The sequence below is a fragment of the Pongo abelii genome, chromosome 6, assembly GCF_028885655.2.
Source record: "Pongo abelii isolate AG06213 chromosome 6, NHGRI_mPonAbe1-v2.0_pri, whole genome shotgun sequence".
Taxonomy (NCBI): domain Eukaryota; kingdom Metazoa; phylum Chordata; class Mammalia; order Primates; family Hominidae; genus Pongo; species Pongo abelii.
This window is the reverse complement of record NC_071991.2, coordinates 80,006,786-80,030,601: the sequence shown is the minus strand read 5'-3', so window position 1 is coordinate 80,030,601 and position 23,816 is coordinate 80,006,786. Positions and strand designations below refer to the sequence as shown.

General features: G+C 40.5%; 1 protein-coding gene across 2 annotated transcripts in view; it reads right to left on the bottom strand.

Annotated features, from left to right (window-relative positions):
• Nucleotides 1-23,816, bottom strand: part of SLC25A13 (solute carrier family 25 member 13) — a 206,446-nt gene that overhangs the window by 172,721 nt on the left and 9,909 nt on the right. For both annotated transcript variants that reach the window (XM_024249984.3, XM_024249983.3), the window contains exon 2: nt 8,429-8,482. In XM_024249984.3, the coding sequence (XP_024105752.1) occupies nt 8,429-8,482 (54 nt within the window). The remainder of the gene's footprint in view (nt 1-8,428; nt 8,483-23,816) is intronic.

The following is a 23,816-nucleotide window of genomic DNA, read 5'->3' as shown; positions in this document are numbered from 1 at the left end:
GCGAGGCATCGCCTCACCGGGGAAGTGCAAGGGGTCAGGGAATTCCCTTTCCTAGCCAAGGGAAGGGGTGACAGACGGCACCTGGAAAATCGGGTCACTCCCACCCTAATACTGCGCTTTTCCAATGGTCTTAGCAAACGGCACACCAGGAGAATATATCCCGCGCCTGGCTCAGAGGGTCCCACACCCACGGAACCTCGCTCATTGCTAGCACAGCAGTCTGAGATCCAACTGCAAGGCGGCAGTGAGGCTGGGGGAGGGGGGCCCACCATTGCTGAGGCTTGAGTAGTAAACAAAGCGGCCTGGAAGCTCGAACTGGGTGGAGCCCACCACAGCTCCAGGAGTCCTCTGTAGACTCCACCTCTGGGGGCAGAGCATAGCCGAACAAAAGGCAGCAGAAACCTCTGCAGACTTAAATGTCCCTGTCTGACAGCTTTGAAGAGAGTAGTGGTTCTCCCAGCACGGAGTTTGAGATCTGAGAACAGACAGACTGCCTCAAGTGGGACCCTGACCCCCGAGTAGCCTAATTGGGAGGCACCTCTCAGTAGGGGCAGATTGACACCTCACACGGCCGGGTACACCTCTGAAACGAAGCTTCCAGAGGAATGATCAGGCAGCAACATTTGCTGTTCAGCAATATTCGCTGTTCTGCAGCCTCCACGCTGATACCCAGGGCAAACAGGGTCTGGTGTGGACCTCCAGCAAACTCCAACAGACCTGCAGCTGAGGGTCCTGACTGTTAGAAGGAAAACTAACAAACAGAAAGGAAATCCACACCAAAACCCCATCTGTACGTCACCATCATCAAAGACCAAAGGTAGATAAAACCACAAAGATGGGGGGAAAAACAGAGCAGAAAAGCTGAAAATTCTAAAAATCAGAGCACCTCTCCCGTTCCAAAGGAACGCAGCTCCTCGCCAGCAACGGAACAAAGCTGGACGGAGAATGACTTTGATGAGTTGAGAGAAGAAGGCTTCAGACGATCAAACTTCTCCGAGCTAAAGGAGGAAGTTCGAACCCAACGCAAAGAAGCTAAAAACCTTGAAAAAAAGATTGGACAAAAGGCTAACTAGAATAACCAGTGTAGATAAGTCCTTAAATGACCTGATGGAGCTGAAAACCATGGCACGAGAACTACGTGACGAATGCACAAGCTTTAGTAGCCGATTCGATCAACTGGAAGAAAGGGTATCAATGATGGAAGATCAAATGAATGAAATGAAGCGAGAAGGGAAGTTTAGAGAAAAAAGAGTAAAAAGAAACGAACAAAGCCTCCAAGAAATATGGGACTATGTGAAAAGACCAAATCTACGTCTGATTGGTGTACCTGAAAGTGATGGGGAGCATGAAACCAAGTTGGAAAACACTCTGCAGGATATTATCCAGGAGAACTTCCCCAACCTAGCAAGGCAGGCCTACATTCAAATTCAGCAAAATACAGAGAATGCCACAAAGATACTCCTCGAGAAGAGCAACTCCAAGACACATAATTGTCAGATTCACCAAAGTTGAAATGAAGGAAAAAAATGTTAAGGGCAGCCAGAGAGAAAGTTCGGGTTACCCACAAAGGGAAAGCCATCAGACTAACGGGAGATCTCTCGGCAGAAACTGATCTGCCGACAGATCTCTGGCCAGAAGAGAGTGGGGGCGAATATACAACATTCTTAAAGACAAGAATTTTCAACCCAGAATTTCATATCCAGCCAAACTAAGCTTCATAAGTGAAGGAGAAATAAAACACTTTACAGACAAGCAAATGCTGAGAGATTTTGTCACCACCAGGCCTGCCCTAAAAGAGCTCCTGAAGGAAGCACTAAACATGGCAAGGAACAACTGGTACCAGCCACTGCAAAAACATGACAAATTGTAAAGACCATCGATGGTAGGAAGAAACTGCATCAAGTAACGAGCAAAATAACCAGCTAACATCATAAAAACAGGATCAAATTCACAAAGAACAATATTAACTTTAAATGTAAATGGACTAAATGCTCCAATTAAAAGACACAGACTGGCAAATTGGATAAAGAGTCAAGATTCATCAGTGTGCTGTATTCAGCAAACCCATCTCACATGCAGAGACACACATAGGCTCAAAATAAAGGGATGGAGGACGATCTACCAAGCAAATGGAAAAAAAAAAAAAAAAGGCAGAGGTTGCAATCCTAGTCTCTGATAAAACAGACTTTAAACCAACACAGATCAAAAGAGACAAAGAAGGCCATTACATAATGGTAAAGAGATCAATTCAACAAGAAGAGCTAACTATCTTAAATATATATGCACCCAATACAGGAGCACCCAGATTCATAAAGCAAGTCCTTAGAGACCTACAAAGAGACTTAGACTCCCAAACAATAATAATGGGAGACTTTAACACCCCACTGTCAACATTAGACAGATCAACGGGACAGAAAGTTAACAAGTATATCCAGGAATTGAACTCAGCTCTGCACCAAGTGGACTTAATAGACATCTACAGAACTCTCCACCCCAAATCAACAGAATATACATTCTTTTCAGCACCACATGGCACTTAGTCCAAAATTGACCACATAGTTGGAAGTAAAGCCCTCCTCAGCAAATGTAAAAGATCAGAAATTATAACAAACTGTCTCTCAGACCACAGTGCAATCAAACTAGAACTCAGGATTAAGAAACTCACGCAAAACTAGTCAACTACATGGAAATTGAAAAACCTGCTCCTGAATGACTACTGGGTACATAATGAAATGAAGGCAGAAATAAAGATGTTCTTTGAAACCAACGAGAACAAAGACATAACATACCAGAATCTCTGGGACACATTTAAAGCCGTGTGTAGAGAGAAATCTATAGCATTAAATGCCCACAAGAGAAGCAGGAAACATCTAAAATTGACACCCTAACATCACAATTAAAAGAACTAGAGAAGCAAGAGCAAACACATTCAAAAGCTAGCAGAAGACAAGAAATAACTAAGATCAGAGCAGAACTGAAGGAGATAGAGACAAAAAAAACCCTTCAAAAAATCAATGAATCCAGGAGCTGGTTTTTTGAAAAGATCAACAAAATTGATAGACCGCTAGCAAGACTAATAAAGAAGAAAAGAGAGAAGAATCAAATAGATGCAATAAAAAATGAGAAAGGGGATATCTCCACTGATCCCACAGAAATAAAAACTACCATCAGAGAATACTACAAACACCTCTACACAAATAAACTAGAAAATCTAGAAGAAATGGATAAATTCCTCAACACATACACCCTCCCAAGACTAAACCAGGAAGAAGTTGATTCCCTGAATAGACCAATAACAGGCTCTGAAACTGAGGCAATAATTAATAGCCTACCAACCAAAAAAAGTCCAGGACCAGATGGATTCACAGCCAAATTCCACCAGAGGTACAAGCAGGAGCTGCTACCATTCCTTCTGAAACTATTCCAATCAATAGAAAAAGAGGGAATCCTCCCTAACTCATTTTATGAGACCAGCATCATCCTGATACCAAAGCCTGGCAGAGAAACAACAAAAAAAGAGAATTTTAGACCAATATCCCTGATGAACATCGATGCAAAAATCCTCAATAAAATACTGGCAAACCGAATCCAGCAGCACATCAAAAAGCTTATCCACCGTGATCAAGTGGGCTTCATCCCTGGGGTGCAAGACTGGTTTAACATATGAAAATCAATAAAAGTAATCCAGCATATAAACAGAACCAAAGACAAAAACCACATGATTATCTCAATAGATGCAGAAAAGGCCTTTGATAAAATTCAACAGCCCTTCATGCTAAAAACTCTCAATAAATTAGGAATTGATGGGACGTATCTCAAAATAATAAGAGCTATCTATGACAAACCCACAGCCAATATCATACTAAATGGGCAAAAACTGGAAGCATTCCCTTTGAAAACTGGCATGAGACAGGGATGCCCTCTCTCACCACTCCTATTCAACATAGTGTTGGAAGTCCTGGCCAGGGCAATCAGGCAGGAGAAAGAAATAAACGGTATTCAATTAGGAAAAGAGGAAGTCAAATTGTCCTGTTTGCCGATGACATGACTGTATATTTAGCAAACCCCATCGTCTCAGCCCAAAATCTCCTTAAGCTGATAAGCAACTTCAGCAAAGTCTCAGCATACAAAATCAATGTGCAAAAATCACAAGCATTCTTATACATCAATAACAGACAAACAGAGAGCCAAATCATGAGTGAACTCCCATTCACAATTGCTTCAAAGAGAATAAAATACCTAGGAATCTAACTTACAAGGGATGTGAAGGACCTCTTCAAGGAGAACTACAAACCACTGCTCAAGGAAATAAAAGAGGATACAAACAAATGGAAGAACATTCCATGCTCATGGATAGGAAGAATCAATATCATGAAAATGGCCATACTGCCCAAGGTAATTTATAGATTCAATGCCATCCCCATCAAGCTACCAATGACTTTCTTCACAGAATTGGAAAAAACTACTTTAAAGTTCATATGGAACCAAAAAAGAGCCCACATTGGCAAGTCAATCCTAAGCCAAAAGAACAAAGCCGGAGGCATCACGCTACCTGACTTCAAACTATACTACAAAGCTACAGTAACCAAAACAGCATAGTACTGATACCAAAACAGAGATATAGACCAATGGAACAGAACAGAGGCCTCAGAAATAATACCACACATCTACAACCATCTGATCTTTGACAAACCTGACAAAAACAAGAAATGGGGAAGGATTCCCTATTTACCAAATGGTACTGGGAAAACTGGCTAGCCATATGTAGAAAGTTGAAACTGGATCCCTTCCTTACACCTTATACAAAAATTAATTCAAGATGGATTAAAGACTTACATTTAGACCTAAAACCATGAAAACCCTAGAAGAAAACCTAGGCAATACCATTCAGGACACAGGCATGGGCAAGGACTTCATGTCTAAAACACCAAAAGCAATGGCAACAAAAGCCAAAATTGACAAATGGGATCTAATCAAACGAAAGAGCCTCTGCACAGCAAAAGAAACTACCATCAGAGTGAACAGGCAACCTACAGAATGGAAGAAAATTTTTGCAATCTACTCATCTGACAAAGGGCTAATATCCAGCATCTACAAAGAACTCAGCCAAACTCACAAGAAAAAAACAAACAACCCCATCAAAAAGTGGGCAAAGGATACGAACAGACACTTCTCAAAAGAAGACATTTATGCAGCCAAAAGACACACGAGAAAATGCTCATCATCACCGGCCATCAGAGAAATGCAAATCAAAACCACAATGAGATACCATCTCACACCAGTTAGAATGATGATCATTAAAAAGTCAGGAAACAACAGGAGCTGGAGAGGATGTGGAGAAATAGGAACACTTTTACATTGTTGGTGGGACTGTAAACTAGTTCAACCATTGTGGAAGACAGTGTGGCGATTCCTCAAGGATCTAGAACTAGAAATACCATTTGACCCAGCCATCCCATTACTGGGTATATATCCAAAGGATTATAAATCACGCTGCTATAAAGGCACATGCACACGTATGTTTACTGCAGCACTATTCACAATAGCAAAGACTTGGAACCAACCCAATTGTCCATCGATGATAGACTAGATTAAGAAAATGTGGCACATATACACCATGGAATACTATGCAGCCATAAAAAATGATGAGTTAATGTCCTTTGTAGAGACATGGATGAAGTTGAAAACCATCATTCTCAGCAAACTATCGCAAGAACAAAAAAACAAACACCACATGTTCTCACTCACAGGTGGGAATTGAACAATGAGAACACTAGGACACAGGAGGGGGAACATCACACACCGGGGCCTGTTGTGGGGTGAGAGGAGGGGGGAGGGAAAGCATTAGGAGATATACCTAATGTAAATGATGAGTTAATGGGTGCAGCTCACCAACATGGCTCACGTACACATATGTAACAAACCTGCACGTTGTGCACATGTACCCTAGAACTGAAAGTATAATAAAAGTAAAAATAAAAATACAAAAATTAACCAGGCGTGGTACATGCCTATAATCCCAGCTACTCGGGAGGCTGAGGCATGAGAATCACTTGAACCCGGGAGACAGAGGTTGCAGTGAGCTGACATGCGCAACCTGCACTCCAGCCTGGGAGACACAGTGAGACTCTGTCTCAAAAAAAAAAAAAAAAAAAAAGAAACTCTACACTGTATTTCTGGGCTAAAAACAAATTTATAAAGAATCTTGCTTTGTTTTTAAGAGACAGGGTCTCACTCTGTCATCCAGGCTGGAGTGTGGTGGCACATTCATAGCTCACTGAAGCCTCAAATTCCTAAGCTCAAGCCATCCTCCTGCCTCAGCCTCTCACTGGGATTACAGGTGTCCAGAATCCTGATTTTTTATGTATAATCCAAATCTCTTTACAAATGTGTCCGTTTTTTTCCTCCCCACAAAACTATCCCTTGCTTTTAATTCATTTTCTTTTGGAGTCTTTATTTCTCCTTTACTTAAATCATTACTTAATTTCAAGCATGTACCGAATCAATATATAACACATATCAGATGCAGGACACCTTTCATATAAGTTACCTCACTGAATCGTTACAATTTTTAAAAATGTTTTATTATGAAAATGTTCAGGCCAGGTGTGGTGGCTCACACCTGTAATCCCAGCACTTTGGGAGGCCAAGGCGTGCAGATCACCTGAGGTCAGGAGTTCAAAACCAGCCTGATCAACATGGTGAAACCCCGTCTCTACTAAAAACACAAAATTAGCCGGGTGTGGTGGCGCATGCCTGTAATCCCAGCTACTCAGGAGCCTGAAAATCACTTGAACCCGGGAGGTGGAGGTTGCAGTGAGTTGAGAAAGCGCCACTGCACTCCAGCCTGGGCAACAAGAGTGAAACTCTGTCTCAAAAAAAAAAAAAACAAGAAAAGAAAAGAAAATTTTTCAAACATATACAAAGTAGAGAGAACAGTGTAATAAACCCAATATTCCATTTCCCAATTTCAAAAGTTATCATCATACCGCCTACTCATTTTCCTCAACCCAACAAAACTGGATTATTTAAAAGCAAATCTCAGAAACAGTAGTCTCATCTGTAAATGTTTCAGTGTATATCTCTAAAACATAGACTCTATATTTCCCATAATGAGAATATTATCAGCCTAAACATCAATTAATACCAACTCCTTAATATCAAATATCCTGTCCATGTTCAAAGTCCTTGATGTTTCAATTAGTTTTAATAGTAACACACTGTGATGAGGAAAGAGAGGCTCATAGATTTAATACCTTTCTACACCATATTCAATACACATCACATTTCTCATTTGACACCCTGGTCCTCTTTCCATACAACTCAGCTGCCTTTTCATAATGTTTAGAAAGACACATATATATATTATATGTGTGTATTAATATATGTTATTAATAATACATCATATATGTGTGTGTGTGTATCTATATATATATTATATGTGTGTATATTATCTTACAAAAGTGGCCTTTTCTTTTCCGAGTACTTTAATTTCAGCTGAATAACATAAAGGTGTTTCAGTGTCTGGAACCTGAGACAGACTTTTATTCTATTAATCATTCACTGCCCACTATCACAAAACAGGTGGAAATATAAGATGCCAGTATAAGACACAAACTTCCATGGTGTCTGTTGTGCTCTAGTATCTACTATTATCCATACTGGAGCCTCCTCTCAGGATACCGCAGTCATCATAAAGTGATGAAAATGATGATGACAACAACAATAGGCTTCTACCAGGGAGAGACAGGATAGTCCCATGGATGAGTGAAGGATTACTGAGATGTTTACAATGAGCTTTAAACTTCCTAGGAGAAAACGCTATATGGGTCAATCCTGGAAAGGTAAATGGGTTGCAAAACTGAATACTCCAGCAACCGCTTTTATTCACATACCTTACACCACATGAGATAAAAGAAATTAAAATATAAACCATGTTGTCATCACAGTCAGCTACATTTTAAAAAGCAGATGTATTTGTAAGGCTCTCCCCTCTTAAGACATGTTGGGATTTTCTTTTTTTTTTTTCTTGAGACAGTCTTGCTCTGTCGCCCAGGCTGGAGTGCAGTGGCACGATCTCAGCTCACTGCAACCTCCGCCTCCCAGGTTCAAGCGATTCTCCCGCCTCAGCCTCCTGAGTAGCCGGGATTATAGGCACGTGCCACCACACCTGGCTAGTTTTTGTACTTTTAGTAAAGATGGGGTTTCACCATGTTGGCCAGGCTGGTCTCAAACTCCTGACCTCAGGGGATCTGCCCGCCTCAGCCTCCCAAAGTGCTGGGATTACAGGCGTGAGCCACCGTGCCGGGCTGACACTTTGGGATTTTTTCCAAATATAACAATGAAATAAAGGGCTGTTTGAAAATAATATTTAAAAGTTATAGAACACAAATCAAACAAGAAACAAAATAGATTCCTTTATACTGACCTTCAAAAATATTGTTCTAAGCTCAGCTGGATCTGCTCTCTTGGTTAAAGCCACCTATAAATAAACATAAAAATGTTTATGTTATTACAACAAAGCTGAGAAATCAAGCTAGCCAACTAAAGGAAAATAAATCTCAGATTAAAAATTAGTGCATTTCATTTTTGTAATTAAATACCATGTTGCCCCAGTGCATAAACTATGCCCCCTTCCCATTTTAAATTAGACTCCTTATGTAGCTTCTAAAATGATAAAATTTTATGCAAGGAACCAGTAGCAAAAGCTCTTAATATCTAATGTTGAATGTATATCATTTCTTAAAAAGAAAAGGTGAAACATTGCAAACACCTGGCATTTTTTACTTATAATCCAGTGTAAACGATGCCCTTTCACAGGAGAATTTAAGTATACAAATGTTTGTCAACTATGCAAGAGAACATATTTCTTTTTTTTTTTTTTTGAGACAGAGTCTCTCTCTGTTGCCCACGCTGGAGTGCAGTGGTGCAATCTCGGCTCACTGCAACCTCCGCCTCCCAGGTTCAAGCGATTCTCCTGCCTCAGCCTCCTGAGTAGCTGGGATTGCAGGCGCGTACTACCACTCCCAGCTAATTTATGTATTTTTAGTAGAGATAGGGTTTCACCATGTTGGCCAGGCTGGTCTCAAACTCCTGACCTCAAGTGATCTGCCCGCCTCGGCCTCCCAAAGTGCTAAGATTACAGGCATGAGCCATCGTGCCCAGCCAAGAGAACACTTCTTAAAGAAGTCAGTGAACTAGGGAAATCATATTAACTCAAGGGAATTACTTCTCACAGTTTCACCATGAACAGGCATGTATACCTCACTACCTGGGCATGCCAAAGAACCTCTCCTCCTCTCCTCAGTTTTTAATTAATAAATCATAAGTCTCCAAAGGTATGATATTATTCTACATATTTTAGAAATACAAGTGGCTGTGGTTATCTTTGAAGAGCAAAAATTGACAGATTAGCTCAGAATGGGTGTTGTGCTTAATTCTCCAGCCACAAAGTCCAAAAACATCGCTGGGGAAAAGCAAGACAAACTTGAACATGGCTTCCCCAGGCCAACACAAAAGAGCCCTTATGTGGAACCAAACAGTGGGTTTATTCAATGTCTCAACACCCAGTCCTCCTAGCAAAAAACGTCATGAGACTGAGTTCTCACCAAGCACAGAGTCACCCCATGATGAAGCCAAGGAGAGGTTCCTGGAACCACCCAACACTGGACCCATGTTGCTATCCACAGGGAGACTTATGCAAATTGTCCTAAATCCCTTCTGTGAGCTAGCGAAAGCTGTTCTGAGATCTTTGGACAATAAGTTCTCTGTCTCTAAATATGGAACCGCCTGAGCTCCTAGGCTCTCCACTGTCAGGAATAATTTTGTTAACTAATCACTAGAATGGCAGTAGTCTTTCTGAAACCAGATGGTTGGTCACCTTGTTTCCCAAAGCAAGACTGATAACTCTTCATTTCAGCTGAGTGCTTGTAACCACCAAGACTATTTCTATTCATAAGAATTTGTAATACTTTTTTTTTTTTTTTTTGAGATGGAGTTTCACTCTTGTTGCCCAGGCTGGAGTGCAATGATGCAGTCTCAGCTCACTGCAACCTCAGCCTCCCAGGTTCAAACGATTCTCCTGCCTCAGCCTCCCAAGTAGTTGGGATTATAGGCATGCACCACCATGCCCGGCTAATTTTTTATTTTTAGTACAGATGGGGTTTTACCATGTTGGCCAGGCTGGTCTCCAACTCGTGACCTCAGGTGATCTGCCCGCCTCAGATTCCCAAAACGCTGGGATTACAGGCATGAGCCACTGCGCCCAGCCATGAATTTTTAATCTTTTTAAAAATCCTGAATTAGTAAGTGTTCTCTGCTGTTCAATAGAGGAGAAGAAAATGTACTGCTAGTTAACCTAAGATGAACGACTCTGCTGCCCTAAAAGCTTCAGAGAGGACTCCCTCCTCTCAGGTCTCTATTCTGAGAAAGGTAGGGTAGGACGAACACAAGAGAAGATGGGACAGCATAAAAATGCCCCCATCCTCCACTTTAAGAGCAGAAAAATCTCCTCCTTGATGGTAAGAGTCCCACATCTCATGGAAGTGCATAACACTTTTTTCAAAAGCATATGGTACCCTAAGTTCTTAACTGTTTTCCTCTTAAAAGCAAAATAAATTTTCCACAAAATGAAGTATTCTTGCTGTATCCGAATACCACATCATTTAAAATAGTATTAATTCTTTATGCCATGAACTTTGTAAGGTCTTCCCTGGGCAATGCTATTTCAGAGTGAACTTCCCCTGCCCTAAATTCTCACAGCACATTTCTGCTTAAGGATCCTGAAATGTATATTCAGTGCTCCCCATCAGAACTACACCTTAAAGGGGGAAAAAAAGTGTTCACTTTGTAACCCTCTCAGGGTCTAGGGCAGAGAACACAAATCAAAACAAAGACAGAGAATGACCCAACACTTACAAGGCATGTTGCCTAACATTTACAGTTTTCTAAGCAAGACTATTATCTCATTGGATTCTCACTGCAAATCAGAGTCAGACAGGATGGATATTACTGCCCTAATTTTACAGAAGAGGAAACCAAAGCTCAGAAAGCATCAATTATTTCCCCCAAAAAGTCAGATTAAGTGCCAATCTGTGCTGACATTTCTAAATGTTTTCTGAGCTGAGATCAGATCCCAAATATTCCATCTCTTACCGTAGTGGCCTTCCTACAGACCCACATTACAGGCAGCTTCAAAGTGTTGATAACTTGCATTAGCTGGCAATATAATACAGTCATGCATCACTTAACAACAGGATAACATTCTGAAAAATGCATTGTTAAGTGATTTCATCATTGTGTGAACATCATATAGTGTACTTATACAAACCTAGATGGTGTAGCCTACTACATACCTAGGCAAATGAGATAGCCTATTGCTCCTAGGCTACAAATCTATACAGCATATTACTATACTGAGTACTGTAGGCAAATGTAAAACAAGTATCTAAACATAGAAAAGGTGTGGTAAAAATATGGTTTTAAAAGATAAAAAGTGGAACACCTATACAGGGCAGCTCCACTATAATTTATGGAGCCACCATCATATATGCAGTCCTTCACTGATGAAAACATCCTTATGTGGTACATGACTGCAATATAGTACAAGCCTAAAAATCAAAACTCTCCCAATTTCTCCTAACAGTGTGTAGTGTCTGTCCAATGCTGTGATTAAGGACATGATCTTACAGGAATGGTGGCTCATACCTATAATCCCAGCACTTTGGGAGGCCAAGGTGGGAGGATCACTTGAGCCCAGGAGTTTGAGACCAGCCTGGGCAACATAGTGACACCCCACCTTCATTAAAAAAAAAGAACATGGCCTTAGTGTCAGATCCTCCTCAAAAAGGGAGCACGACCAACCTCATAAACTCACTGGCCATGTGACTTCGAGGCCGTGACCTCTCAGCCTCACTTTCCTCATTTATAAAACGGGGAGTCCTAGACAGCTAGAAAAGTAATATGAGATAATTACACAAAGTGCTTAGCACCAAAAGGGCCACACAATTAAAGTGCTCAATAAATGGTATCTATTACTATTTGTATTATTTATCCAAAGATGTTTATGTTCTACCATGTTTACTCCTTAAGAAATCTAAATGATGGGTAAACTGGCTCATAATTTAGAAGGGATAAGTTAGCAAAAGAGAAGAGAAAGAAACTCATGGGTCTTGAAACACACTCACCAAACCACTAAATAAACATTGTGGCCATCCTAACTGATCATTGTCTCAGCTACCCTACCCCCAACCCAGAGTTCCAGGTACAGCAAATGGTTAATGATCACCAGAAGATTTCTCTGAGGCCCACTAAAATTTGGCTCAGGTCCTGGTACATTCTATTTAAGGATAGATAAGTATGGTTCAACAGGGGATGGATTCAGAAAAATTACTACCAGCCTCCTGGGCCTCATCTCTACAGTAATTCCATCTATTATTCACCAGTCAAATGCTGTGTGGCTGTTTGGAATTTCCATTTATACTGCTACCTCCCATTCCTATCTTCTTGTTTAAGTGTCATTTGCTATGAATGAAGAACACTTACACAACTTAATTGAAGACAATGCAAAGTTACAATGAGATGTACCAGTTTTCTAAAGGTGTATTTCAATGAATTATACCTGGTGGCAAAACCAATACCCAGGAAGTTCTATGAGCTGGAAAAAGGAAGCCACAGAAATGTAGCCACCCTTTTAAAGTCAATTCAGAACAGCTGTCCAGCATGCATACTTTGCATCACATAAGCTTAGAATTATTAGACTTAGTTCATTCTTGGGCTTTAGAAACCTGGAATTATTAGACTTAGTTCATTCTTGGGGTTTAGAAGAGTCATCAAACTTTAGATTGTTTCCAGAAGGCTTACTTTCACTGTTACATTTTTTTTCTCATATATTAATAGCATGCAAATATTTACAGCTACTATTGTTATAACTGCCTGATTTTCTTTATCATTCTTCTTCTGAATTTGCACTTGTAAGAATAGATTCCAACATTAAAACAAAAATTTTATATCAAGAATTGATATAAAACCAATCAAGTAACTGGTTTTCAAACATACAGAGTAATTCACTAAGAAGAAAGGGGTTCTTTACAGATTACTATGAAATATTATTTGCTAACAGGATAAAGAATTTTGTTGAAATTTGATATCATTTTACTCTGATTCCAAATTTAAGGGAAAAAGAGAGGGTTTTGGTGGTTTTTTTTTTTTTTAGTTGGGGGTCTCACTGTGTCACTCAGACTGGAGTGCAGTGGTGCGATCATGGCTCACTGCAGCCTCACACTCCTGGGCTCAAGCAATCCTCCCACCTCAGCCTCCTGAGTAGCTGAGGCTAAATGCATGTGTCACCAGACCCCACTAATTTTTTAATTTTTTTGTAGAGACAGTCTCACTATGTTGCTCAAGCTTGTCTCAAACTCCTGGCCTCAAGTGATCCTTCCATCTTGGCCCCCCAAAGTGCTGGGTTTACAAGCATGAGCCACCATGCCTGGCCCAGAAAGGGGCAATGTTGGAACAGAAAAACTCTATGCATAGTTTCTTCCATAAACTGGGAAAAGTCTATCATTATTTAACTTTAGTATGGAAATTTCAGGTCGATTCAATGAGTCTATGCTCCACAGGAGCAAAACTTGAGAATCACTGAATATGTAAAACTTTTTGACAAGATAAACACTGGTTATAATTGTGTAAGTCATCAATAGCGTTTGCAAAACACATACTAGGTAGGTACATCCTAGAAGTAAAAAGAAAAACAATAACACAATTTCAAGAACTGGTGTTTTTAAAAAAGCAGGGGGTGGGGGAGAACATGGCAAGAAGAATAAGAAAGTTATCTTTCAGGACAAATGAATTCACTCTCATTCTAATATGAGTTAGAGCAGCCATAGGTAGGGGGTCACCAGAAAAGATATTCCTACCTGCAGGAATATTTTTTAAACAGACTTTCTTACAATGGAATCAAGCCACAGTTGCAGGCTCATTACTTTAACAAATCACAGTGGTACAGAATGGTGTATTCAAAATAGTTGTCAGATCTAAGAGAGGATGGTGGGGAAGAATATAAGAAAACCAACATGAAAATAAGAAATGCTAATGTGAAAAATAAAGTGCAAAGAAAAGCAAAGCTCTCCTCTTTCACTGGGAGGCTGTAGAGATGTGAGACCACCATCTCTGTGAGGGCACCTTACTCCTCAGATCAACCCCAGCTCTGGCAAAGATCAGGAAACAAAGTAGATGCTCTGGAAGTGCTGAATATAGAATAAAGTCTTTCAGGTCAGTAAAAATCTGATATTTACAATGAAAATAGGCAACTCTCTTCAGATCAATGGTTCTCAAAGTGTGGAGACCATCAGCACCACCTGGGAACTTTTAAAAATACAAATTATCACGCCCATCCCAGACCCACAGAATCAGAAACTGGGTGAGGCCCAGCAAACCCCTATGATTTAACAAGCCCTCCAGGTGACCCTGATGCAGTTAAAGTTTAAGAACCACAGCTTTAGATAATGTCCAATTTTAATGTACTGATTATAAGACTTAGGTTCTCAGTCCTCGCTGCATATTCAAGTCCCCTGAGGTACTTTTAGGTTTTACAAAACCCAAACCATACCAAAGGTCAATCAAATGAGAATTTCTAGAATGGATATCTTTAGAGCTTCCTCAAGAAATTACGATGTGTGGGTGGACTGAGAACAGCTGCGTTAGAACCCAAGGCCCAACCTCAGCTGCTACGTCACCAACTGTACAGCACAGCCCTTCCTCAGCAATACTTCCCCAGTCACCTCCCAAACCTGAAACATCTGAAAGCCAAGACAAGCACAGACTTACACTGAAAATTCTACCATCATAAAGTAAATATTTACCTTAGATAAGAACTACAAACTCAAAGAGGTAGCTCATCAAAAGCAAGCTTCTGGGTGTGTGTGAGGGTGGGTGGGTATAAATAAGCACGCAGTGACAAGCAGGAAAGGGAGACAGAAGGAGAAATAGTCCTGCATAGTCTTTTGAACCTGAGGAAATAGTGCAGTAGATGGCCCTGAATCCCAAAGAAAAGTATTCTTGGGTGTAACCTAACCACTTAGAAGCTGGGGCCCACCCTCCTTCTTTATCTTCCTATACTAAAGACACTAGAAGGCTGAAACTACAATTCCCAGACTCCCTTGCTGCTATGCGGCCTATGTGCCATCAATTAGATGAAACTGAGTGAGATTTGGCAAACGTTTGGGAGTTAGGGGGCACCTTCTGCTGTTTCTGCCAAGCAAGCACCATTGCTGGAAGTGTCTAGTTTTCCTGTGGCAACCTCCTGCCCTCCCATGTCAGTGGCCACATGGTCCTGAAGCACTCTCCACTTGGCAGGCAATATTGTGACTGCACAGGAGGTCACTGCTGTCTTGGTGGCCTGCTTTGCTTGAGACTCTAGACGTCATTCTTTAGAGCTCAATCTCAAATCTGTTTCTTTACCTTCCCAACAAATTGTGTAAGCCATTTAATACCCTGTAATAAATCTCTCTCTGCTTAAACCAGCTAGAGTAGATTCTGTTCTCTGCAAGTGAGCCCTGACTGATACAATCAGTAATTGCAAAAGAAAGTTTGGAATTCCCTAAAACCACAGTTACCATTAACTTGGGAAGAAGAAAAAGGTATCTCAAACTTAAGAAAATAATTTTTTATTGAAACCACTGAGTCACTCATCCTTCATCCTACAGTTTCCCTAAGACCTAATAAATGAAGAGCAGTCATTATGGAAAAAGTTACTGAAATATAAATTAGTACAAAGGACAAGATGCCCTGTTAAGCATTCTTCAAACCACAACATTTCTATGTAATCAGCTGGCAAAACTTCATTTCACTCAACAGTTGACTTATAAAGTATCAGACACCACAAATGTTAACCCACTGGGTAATTACACCAGCGAGTCATTTCAGAGGCACTAGAGATGTTTATCAGAAGGATTCAGTAGGTTGTGATGTATGTTAGATTTCACTCTGCTCTGTTGCAGAACATAAACTATAAAGCCATCATCATTAAAATTCTGATATTAAGAGGCAGAGTATAACAGTTAAGAATGAATGGTGGTGTTTTAGCCGGGTTCTGTTATGCCAAAAGAGCCTGAAACATACTAGTTCTGGATTTTACTATTATTGTTATTAAGCTGACCTCTACCCACTAGATGGGAGTAGCAACCCCTTCCCCAACAAGCTGCGACAACCAAGAAACTATCTCCAGAGGTTGCTAAAAGAAATCCCCTTGGGGGCCAAACTACCCCACCCCCCAGCTAACAACCACTCCTTAGATGGTGATGCTCTACTTGCTCATCCATGCAACACAATCACCAATGGGAAGGCTGCAATGTACTAGGCCCAGCGCCAGGCACCAAGGAGAAAACACCCAATAAATCAGAAACCCTGCCCCAAGCAGGGAAAGCTGACTTATCGACAAGTGGTTGGTACAAAATGTATAATGATACATGCTATCATAAGGCAGAGTGGCAGGAGAATTAATACACTAATTCTGCTAAAGTTGAGGGTCACAGAGGCGGTCTTTGGAGCTGGATCACTTATTATTAATTATAACGATAACAATGACCAGCTAACTTTTACTGGGTCCTTAACTCTATGCCAGGCATTATGCTAATGGCTTTATATCTTATTTCATTTAAATACTGTATCATTAAAACTCTTTAAGGGGAAGAGTGAGTAATATCCCCATTTTTCAAATAAGGAAGCTGAGGTACTAAAGAGTCTTAAATGAATACTAGTAGATCACACAGCCAGAAATGACCCCTGAGCTCGGGTTATTTAGACACTAATTATAATATCTGGAGGATATTCCCAGAGTTTAGCAAGCAAAAAGGGGGACATACCTTTAAAATGGAGCCACTGGACAACATTGCAATTGTAACCAATTTAAAATAAATTCTTTTTAATTTGGCATTATGATCATAAATGCCCATGGCTCAGTAGAAGGCAGAAATGCCTAGTGCAGAATATTATTCTCCAGTATTTTATGCTGAATTCAGTCTCAATTTTTGTAAGCATCAAGGTTACAGTATAATTAGGAACCAGCTGCAATTGTAATTACCATGCCCAATATAATTTGTTACATATTAGCAAGTGTCAAATTACTACTGCTCCTTAAATGAATAAAAACTGATTGTGCTGTTCTGAAGACTGGGATGTATGTTCCTGATGGGGAACAAAGGAATATAAAAAGTATATGATGTATTTATAAAGTGCTAAAAAGCTCTACTTAGGAGATCACAAGTTGCTGAAGCCCAGATTATGCCATAAAAAGTTAAACACTTCTGAGAGAGAAGAGCTAATTTAATAAATACAGAGGAAGAGCAAGCCAAAAATGAAAGGACAATAAAGAAGCTGCTTCCATTAAATATGCCTTACCTGTCCAAAATTCTGCTATGTATCAACCTCATCTAACTGAAGCACAGTCAAGAACCAGAAGGAAGCAAAAAAGTAAAAGGAAAGGGGCTCTCTGCACAGCTGGAGGCTCATCTCAAAGACGACATACCATCTCACTTGAGTGAGCCCTCCTGGGCCCTATTCCACAGCCTGCAACTTTTGACATGACTCTAACACTTTGCAAACATTAGCTCACTGACACTCAACAGCCCCGAGGAGTAGACACTGTTATGTCCATTTTACAGATGAGGAAACTGAGGCACAGAGAGGCTGAGTAACTTCCCCAAGTCACACAGTTAGCAAGTGGCAGAGCCCTAATTTGATTGCAAATCTATGATTTCAGCCATTATGTGACACTGTCCTTCAGAGGAAAAGAAAGCACAGGATTGAGCAGGCAAGAGAATCCAGAGAGCAAAAGAAAATTAGGACACAGAGTGTGATTTCTGAGCATCCCCCAGTCTGACCTTCAGGGCAAGGGCAGAGAGCTTCCCATTTCAGATACAGCTGTGGTTATGACAGCCCAGTGCTTCTGGCCCTCCTTGCTGTTCCCGGTTCTCCTCCCTTCTCCCAACCTCCTTACTGGTGTAAGAATAGAGAGCCCTGGGCCTGTGTGGCCAGACTTCTGACCTCTTGGGCAACTGCAGGATGGAGACTGATTGCCTTTTGAGCCTCAGCTCTCTTCCTCTTGTTCTCCTAGGATGGGAGTACAGCAGCCAAACAGTGAGCTTAGTCCCATCCACTTCCATCTTCTCTTTTGTGCCCTTCATCCCCCTGCATTTTGTTCTTTTTGCCCTCTGATACCTCCTAGTGCCCTATCATCTCTACCCCCAGGGACTCAGGAGATCATGCAGCAGAAGCAGAAAAAGGCAAACGAGAAGAAGGAGGAACCCAAGTAGCTTTGTGGCTTCACTCCAATCTCTCTTGCCCTTCACTTGTGTGCCTGGAGCCAGTCCCACCACACTCACGTTTCCTCCTGTAGTGACCACAGGTCCCAGCACCGATGGCTTCCCTTTGCCATGAGTCTGCAGTGGGTCCCTTTTGTACTTAATTCCCCTCAGGTAGCCTCTCTCCCTAGGGGCCACTCCTGGGGTGAGGGGGTTAGCCCTTCCCAGTGTTTTTTATTCCTGTGGGGCTTAAAAGTATTAAAGTTAGCTTTGCAATTCAAAAAAAAGAAAATTAAGACACATCAATTGTAATGCATGAACCTTATTTACATGACAATTCAACAACTATTTTAAAAATTTTAAGACAATACGGGAAATGTGTACAATGTGTACAGAACACCTATTTGAAGATATTGAAGAATTATTATAATTTTTTAAAGTATAATAATGATATTGTGATTGTGCTTTCAAGAAATCTTGTTTAGAGATACATAAAATATTTACAGATAAGACGGCCGAGTTTGCTTTGAAAAACATGTGGGGATGAATTAGCCAGGCATGGTGGCATGTGCCTGTAGTCCCAACTACTCAGGAGGCTGAGGTGGGAGGACTGTTGGTTGAGACTGCAGTGAGCCATAATTGCGCCACTACACGCCAGCCTGGGTGACAGCAACATCCTGTCTCCAAAAACAAAAATTTAATTAAAAAAAAAAAAAAAAGTAGGGATGGAAGGAGGAAAGAGGGCATGGCATAAATGAAACAATATTGAGGCCACAAATTGATGATTACTACTGGCTAGATAGGTAGATGAGGATTAATTATACTATTCCAGTTTTGCACTTTTTGGGAAATTTCCATAATGAGAAGTTTAAAAAATGATGCTGTTCTTTCAAGGACTAAGTCAAATGCCTCTTCCTCCAGGATTCTCCAACCAGATTCCCCTCATAGAATGTTTCCTATTTCATGAACTTTGCAATGGAACATTTAAATCTGACTCCACCGCGGCCGGGCGCGGTGGCTCACGCCTATAATCCCAGCACTTTGGGAGGCCAAGGCAGGCGGATCACCTGAGGTCAGGAGTTCAAGACCAGCCTGACCACCATGGAGAAACTCTGTCTCTATTAAAAATACAAAAATTTAGCCGGGCACGGTGGCACATGCCTGTAATCCCGGCTATTCAGGAGGCTGAGGTAGGAGAATCACTTGAACCAGGGTTCAAGAGGTTGCAGTGAGCCAAGATCGCGCCATTGCACCCTAGCCTGGGCAACAAAAGCAAAACTCCATCTCCAAAAAAAAAAAAAAAAAAAAATCTGACTCCACTGTTAACCAGCAGCATGACCTCTTGTTTTCTCATCTGCTAAAAGTAAGAGAATAACGATTGAATGAAAACAGCACAACTTGAGACAATCTAGCAGCACCTTGCTTCCCAGTTGCTCTTCATATTCAGAGCAGCCTAGCTGATTGAGGCAGCAGCAGATATCTGAGCCCTGCGGGGAGGTGATCTTGGCTTTCTGAACTAATCAGATTTCCTCTGAAGGCTGAACCAGCAGATTCAGGCTGAATTAGCAACAGGTCTCTCTAGCTGATGATGTGGCACTAGTGAAGGGTCATGAACTCCTGGGGTTGAGCAACAAAAATTAAACTGGCTCCCTACCTTTCATCTTATACCAAAAGAACTACAGCTGGATCAGAGTTAATCTTTAAAAGGAGAGAGAGAGAATTCCAAAAAGTACTAGAAAAACGCACAGGTGGTTTCTTATGTAATGTTAAGTAGGGAAGCTGATTTCAAACATGACAAACTGAGAAGCCACATAATCCAGAAGCCATAAAGAAAAAAATGATAAATATTTGACATAACAATTTAAAAAGTGAATATAAATCAGTTAAACAACAATTGAGAAGAAAAGCAACAACAAAATTCGCAATAGATAGGACAAAGGGGCAATGTTCTTCATTTACAAGCGCTCTTAGAACAAATCAATGTGAAAAGGCAAATAAACCAATAGAAAATTGGGCAAAGGTCAAGACCAGGCTCTTCTCAAGTTGCTGTTGGACACCACAAATGGATTAACTGAAATCTCCATGAACCCCCATAAAAAATAATCTAGGACTGAGCTTTCACCTCTGGAACTGAGCTGGGAGGCAATGAAAAGATGATGGCATCCTCAAACTCAGAATCAACATCAGCCTGCAATAAAATGAGTGCGTGAATTCTCAGAAGTGAATGAAACTCCTTGCCAGTGAGCACAACAAAGTCAAAGAAGAGACAGGATATCACCCTCTTGTCCTTCAAGCCACCTGATGACCCAGGGTACTACTGAGACTAGTAGGGCTGAAACAGCAGCAATGGAACACATTGTTTGGACCTGCTGGGAATTTTGCCCTCTAATGTACCTGGGCTTTTTTAATCACAAGGGAGAGTTTCTCTAGGTGCCTCCTTTTAAAGCAGCCTTTCTGTAGTCATAGAGATTCACCTACCTTGGGACAGCATAACCCCTGCCAAGGTCTGTTCTGACATTCTGATTCTCCATCATGTGCTCACCTGGCGATTACCCATGCACAACTCCTCAAGTATTTCCAAATTCTCATCATATTACTTTGTTGGGGGATGGAGGGGATTGAGCAAATGGATTATTAGAAAAAGGTTTACAACAAACCACATACATGCAGCAGAAAATCTCTTTCCCCCTTTACTCTGCCATGTGTTGGCATGCCAAGTAAATGGACAATTCAACCAGCAGTGTCTGAATGCTATGCAACAGTTACTCTGAGGCATATCTGTGTCCAGAGAAGGTCCTTGTCCTCAAGAGTTTAAAATCTAGGAGGAAACAAAATAAATCAGCAGCAAAGATCACTTCCCTTCAGAACCTTGACATCATTATCTCACCCAAGCCATTTTTAAATGATTCAATAACTGTTATGGGCTGAACTGTGTCCCCCACACCTAATTCATATGTTGAAGTTCCAATCCCAGCCCCTCGGAAGATGACTGGCCATATATGAAGATAGGGTCTTTGAAAAGGTTATTAAGTTAAAATGAGATGATGAAGGGGACCCTAATCCAATAAGACTGGTGTCCTTATACGAAGAGGAAATTGGGATACAGACACAGAGGGAACCACATGAAGACACCCATCTACAAGCCAAGGAGAGAAGGCCTCAGGAGAAACCAACCTTGCTGGGGTCTCGATCTCAGACTTTTAACTTCCAGAACTGGGAAAAAATAAATTTCTGCTGTTTAAGCCATCCAGTCTCTGGTACTTTGTTATGGCAGCCCTAGCAAACTAATACAATATCTTTTAATATGGTCCCCATATTCCAGCTGTTCCAATTCTTTTCTTTATTTGTTTTTAACCCAGGCTCAAGCATTGTATTTGGTCATCAGGTCTCTTTGGGAGTCTCCTTTATTCCAGCCTTCTTCATTCATAACACTGACATTTTTGAAGTCAAGACAGAGGTCTTGCAGCATGTCCTACTTTCTGGATTTGTCTGATTGTTTCCTCACGATTAGATTCAGATTAAATATTTTTGGCAAGAACACTTTTAGGTTCATGTTGTATACTTCCCATTGCATAATATCAGTTGGTAACTTAATGCTAGTTTATCCCATTTGCTGATGATCACTTGGTTGAAGCAGATTTCTCCATTGTAAAGGTACTTTTTCCCCTCTGTAAACAGCAAGTAATTTACTAGGAGATGCATTGAGACAATGGGAATTCCAACAGTCTTTTACTGAAAGGCTTCAGCATCCAATGACAATCCACGCCTGAATCAATTATTACTTGCAGGTGGCAAAGTCAATTTTTTTTCCTTTTTCTAATTCTAGCATAGCTTCTACCTTTATTAGCTAGCAATCTTCAGTAAAGAAAGCTTTATCAGTCTATTCTCCATCTCATTTTGGCTCCTTTTAGGGAGTAATAATTATCACTCATTATGTTGTGTTGGATTTTTTTAATTCAATGTGTTACAATCCCTTTCCAATTGATTTGTCTTCATTGTGGTAAAATACACATACCATAAAGTTTATCATTTTGACCATTTTTAAGTATACAATTCAGTGGCATTAAGTACATTCACAATGTTCTATATCACCATTACCCATTTCATCATCCCGAACATAAACTCTAAACCCATTAATATCCAATTGAATTTTAATTGTCATTATTTTTTATAACAATGATATATACTCATATATAGACATACATACATACCTAATATGCATACATACACATAAGAGTGTGTATTTAAATAATGAAAATCACTTTTAACTCAATGCACCAGGAAGGGCAAATGTTAATATTTAAAGTTAGCTAATTAAAACCATTATGCAAAAAGCTGGTGGACTTAAAACGACAACATCTGAAACCACTGACCAAAATGTAACATCACAAGAAAAAACCAAGAATTAGGTGCTTCCTCATGTGAGTACCCAGTACCAAGTACCCAGCAATGTGATGGGAAGCTCTAAGCACCATCTAGGAAGTATTCTAGCCAAAACCAAAAAAGACTCTAACTTGATCAAGCTTTCAGATTAAACTGTCACTTGCAGGAAATACTGAGGCCAAGCAACACCACAAAGATGTAATCAGCAAAGTCCAAATTGTGGGAAATTACAGGAAAGATGACCCAATTCCCTCATCAAATTAACTGCAAGGAAATAACCAAAAAGGGGGCAGGAAAACCGATAGATTAACAAGATTTAAAAGACGTATCAACCAGCCATGTGTGGACTGTATCTGAATATTGATTAGAACAAACCAACTATAAAAACTGTAATCTTAGGACATGGGTTTTAGCATTCCTACAGGGGCTTCAAGAAATGGGAAAATAGAACCACAACCCCTTCTGAAAACTGAAGAGAAGAACTCAGACAAATACATATATATATATCTGCCCACCACTACAGAGAAACGAAAAGAAGTACCTCTTTCTGACAAAGGCTAAAAAAAAAGAAAAGAAACATTTCTGTCTCTGACTGACCTCTATGTTAAACAAACAAACAAACAGGCTCTCTTTTATCCTGCTACCCTGTTGCCATAGCTTTATGGCAAGAAATATGAGCAGAGGTTGTTATGTCCCGTTCACAAACTGCTGTGAAGAATATGAAAATCGAATGAGTCTGGGGTAATACTGGGAAAGTATTAAATTAAAAGTATTGAAAATGCAGCCAAGACCAAGGAGATTTTAGCCGGCTAAAGTTTAAATTTTATTCTGCAGGCAACAGAAGCCACACTGCATAGCAAGATAAATTAAAGAGGGCAATGCAGCACACTGGTTATGTGCTTGGCCTCTGGAGCCAGGCTGCCTGTGTTGAAATCATAGCTCTCCTATTTACAAGCTATGTGATCTTGGGCAAGTTATGTAATCTCTCTGCACCTCAAAGAACTTAACTACTCTGTACAGATGAGTTTCTCGATGTGTATTATGAAGGTGAGAGCACTTACATGTCATAGGATTGTTATGAAGATTGCATTAGTAGATATAATGTGCTTGGAACAGTGTCCGGCTTTTACAAGT